The sequence below is a fragment of the Dromiciops gliroides genome, chromosome 5, assembly GCF_019393635.1.
Source record: "Dromiciops gliroides isolate mDroGli1 chromosome 5, mDroGli1.pri, whole genome shotgun sequence".
Taxonomy (NCBI): Eukaryota; Metazoa; Chordata; class Mammalia; order Microbiotheria; family Microbiotheriidae; genus Dromiciops; species Dromiciops gliroides.
The window spans coordinates 102,849,466-102,851,720 of NC_057865.1; the positions used below are offsets into that span (position 1 = coordinate 102,849,466).

Consider the following 2,255-nt stretch of genomic DNA (forward strand, 5'->3'; position numbering starts at 1 on the left):
AGAAATTAAAGAATTCTCCATATGAATGAAATCACAGATCTAGTACATATTCCTATTGGAAAAGTTAATTCATGATTATTAATTATATATTAATAATTAAAATATTTATGTAAAATACATATCTATATATTGATTAATACCATGATTAATTGGGGAAGATATTATTAGTTTTTCACAGTGTCAGGGCTAGTAAGGAGTGGAGAGTATGGATCTGGGACAGCTGGCATATTGGTCTTCTTTATATCATAGGAAAAGATCTCACCTCAACAAAACCCTTTTATTTTCTGCTCCCTGAAGTCTTGACTTCATTCTCCCTGCAAACAACTTCTTTGAAAATGGAACGAATTTATGTTGTGGGGGCCAAGATTTTAGGATAGCCTTTGGCATGAGATTATATGACTGCATCTCCCACTACTTATGCCCCAGGAAACACATCCTCTGTCCTTCCTTTCCAACCACCTCCACCACTGATTCACTGGTTACCCAAGACCCTGCTGTCTACCCCCATAGCTGTGGTTTCCCTCTGCTCTATCAGAATCCCTCACCTTCTCCACATGTGAGTAGGAGAGGAAAAGCCAAGGTTCTTGTTGCAGACTTTGATCAAGTTCTCTCAGTGTGTCACTAGCACTGCAGAAATAGAAGCCACTATCTTCTGGAATCACACTGGTCACTGTCAAAGTGGAGGAGTTGGACACTAGTCGAGTAATAGGGAACTTGGACTTATTAAATCCCTTCTCATGGGTGGCATCGGAGCCCTTGTTCGTAATCCCAATAAGTACCAAGCCCTGATGTCGAAGCTGCTGGTACCATAGCATGATAATGGGTTGACCATTCTGTTCACAATCAATCTTCACAGAGGCCCCTTTCCTCCAGATCCCTCTGCTTGGGGTCTGAGAGATGAATGTCCCAAGACCAGCACCTAATGTAACAGAAAATGGAGAGATAAGAAAAAGCTCCTGGTTCTAGACTCAGATGAAACCATAACTGGGGAATTCTTTGTTATTCCTGCTGTTTTCTAGCCACCATTTCCCCAACCCTTCCCTAGATCATATCAGAACTCAACACTGTCATGTTACCTTTCTAGTACTTTTCTCTGGAGGGTAGCATGGAGGCTCCCCCACCCTGTACTTTGGTTACTATCTCAGCCAGTGCCTCAATAACTGTCAGTACCCCAGCTCCTCTCCCCCTTTGTTCCCTAGGATCTTCAGCAAAGCATCCTGACCCACAAATCAGTAAATTTCATAAGACATACTAGGGCCCAAGAGCAACAGCAGGCACAGCATTTTCTCTTCTTGGCTCTTTTCCTTTGGGAAGAGGCTGAGTTGAAGAGGAGTCTTGGTATTTCTCTCCCCTCCTCTTCTCTTCTGTCTCCTCCTCTCCTCCAATTTTCTTTCCAATGGAAACAGAGAGAAGCTATGGTGTGACCCCTAGTGGAAATGGGTGAAAACTTCACCTAGAAAACAGCCTCTTTCACCTCTCTACCTAGCCCATGCTATGCATCTATACAGGACCCTAGAAAGTTGGAGTAGGAAGGGACCCATTACATGATGAAACCTAAGCCTCTAAAGGCTTGGCCATTTGCACAAAGTCATTCCTTTTTATGGGTCTAAGGTAGTGTCTTAGATGGCTTATTTACCAGAGAGCTCTCATCCACTCAGCCATTTACTCACGACAACCAAATTTGGTTCCTTCAGTAGATTCATGCATGGATGTGCAGATCATAAGTCTCAACCTGTTCTATCCTGAGAATATAGGCTGAGGCTATTGCTTGGGAGAAAAGGAAGATGGCTGATAGCTTTTCTCCAGGGGTTTCTTTTCATTTATATGGCTAGAAGCCTAATAGAAAAGGTAGCTAATGCCCCATCAGCTAGAAGTCTCAGTCCAGAGTCAGAAAGTCTCAACTTCTTGAGTTCAAATCTGGCTTGAGAGAAATTCTTGTTTTCTATTATATTAATAATCCATTATTGATTAGGATCCAGCTTTTTTATTGGATTATTTAAGGCCCAGCCCCGGTATAAGCTCAGCAGATCTCTGAAAGACATGTCCGATTTGGGGCACCTAGGTCACACAGTAGATAAAGCACTGGCCATAGATTCGGGAGGATTTGAGTTCATATCTGGCATCAGACACTTGACACTTACTTGCTTTGTGACCCTGGACAAGTCACTTAATCCTCATTGCATCTCTCTCTCTCTCTCTCTCTCACACACACACACACACACACACACACACACACACACACACTCACACACACA

The 2,255-nt window shown here is 42.8% G+C and overlaps 1 gene segment (V, D, J or C); it reads right to left on the minus strand.

Moving 5' to 3' along the window:
- Positions 1–479: 479 nt before the first annotated feature.
- LOC122728774 lies at positions 480–1,332 on the minus strand. The segment is given in 2 exon segments: positions 480–919; positions 1,253–1,332. Coding segments are annotated over 2 exon segments (471 nt in total).
- Between the last annotated feature and the right edge of the window lie 923 nt (positions 1,333–2,255).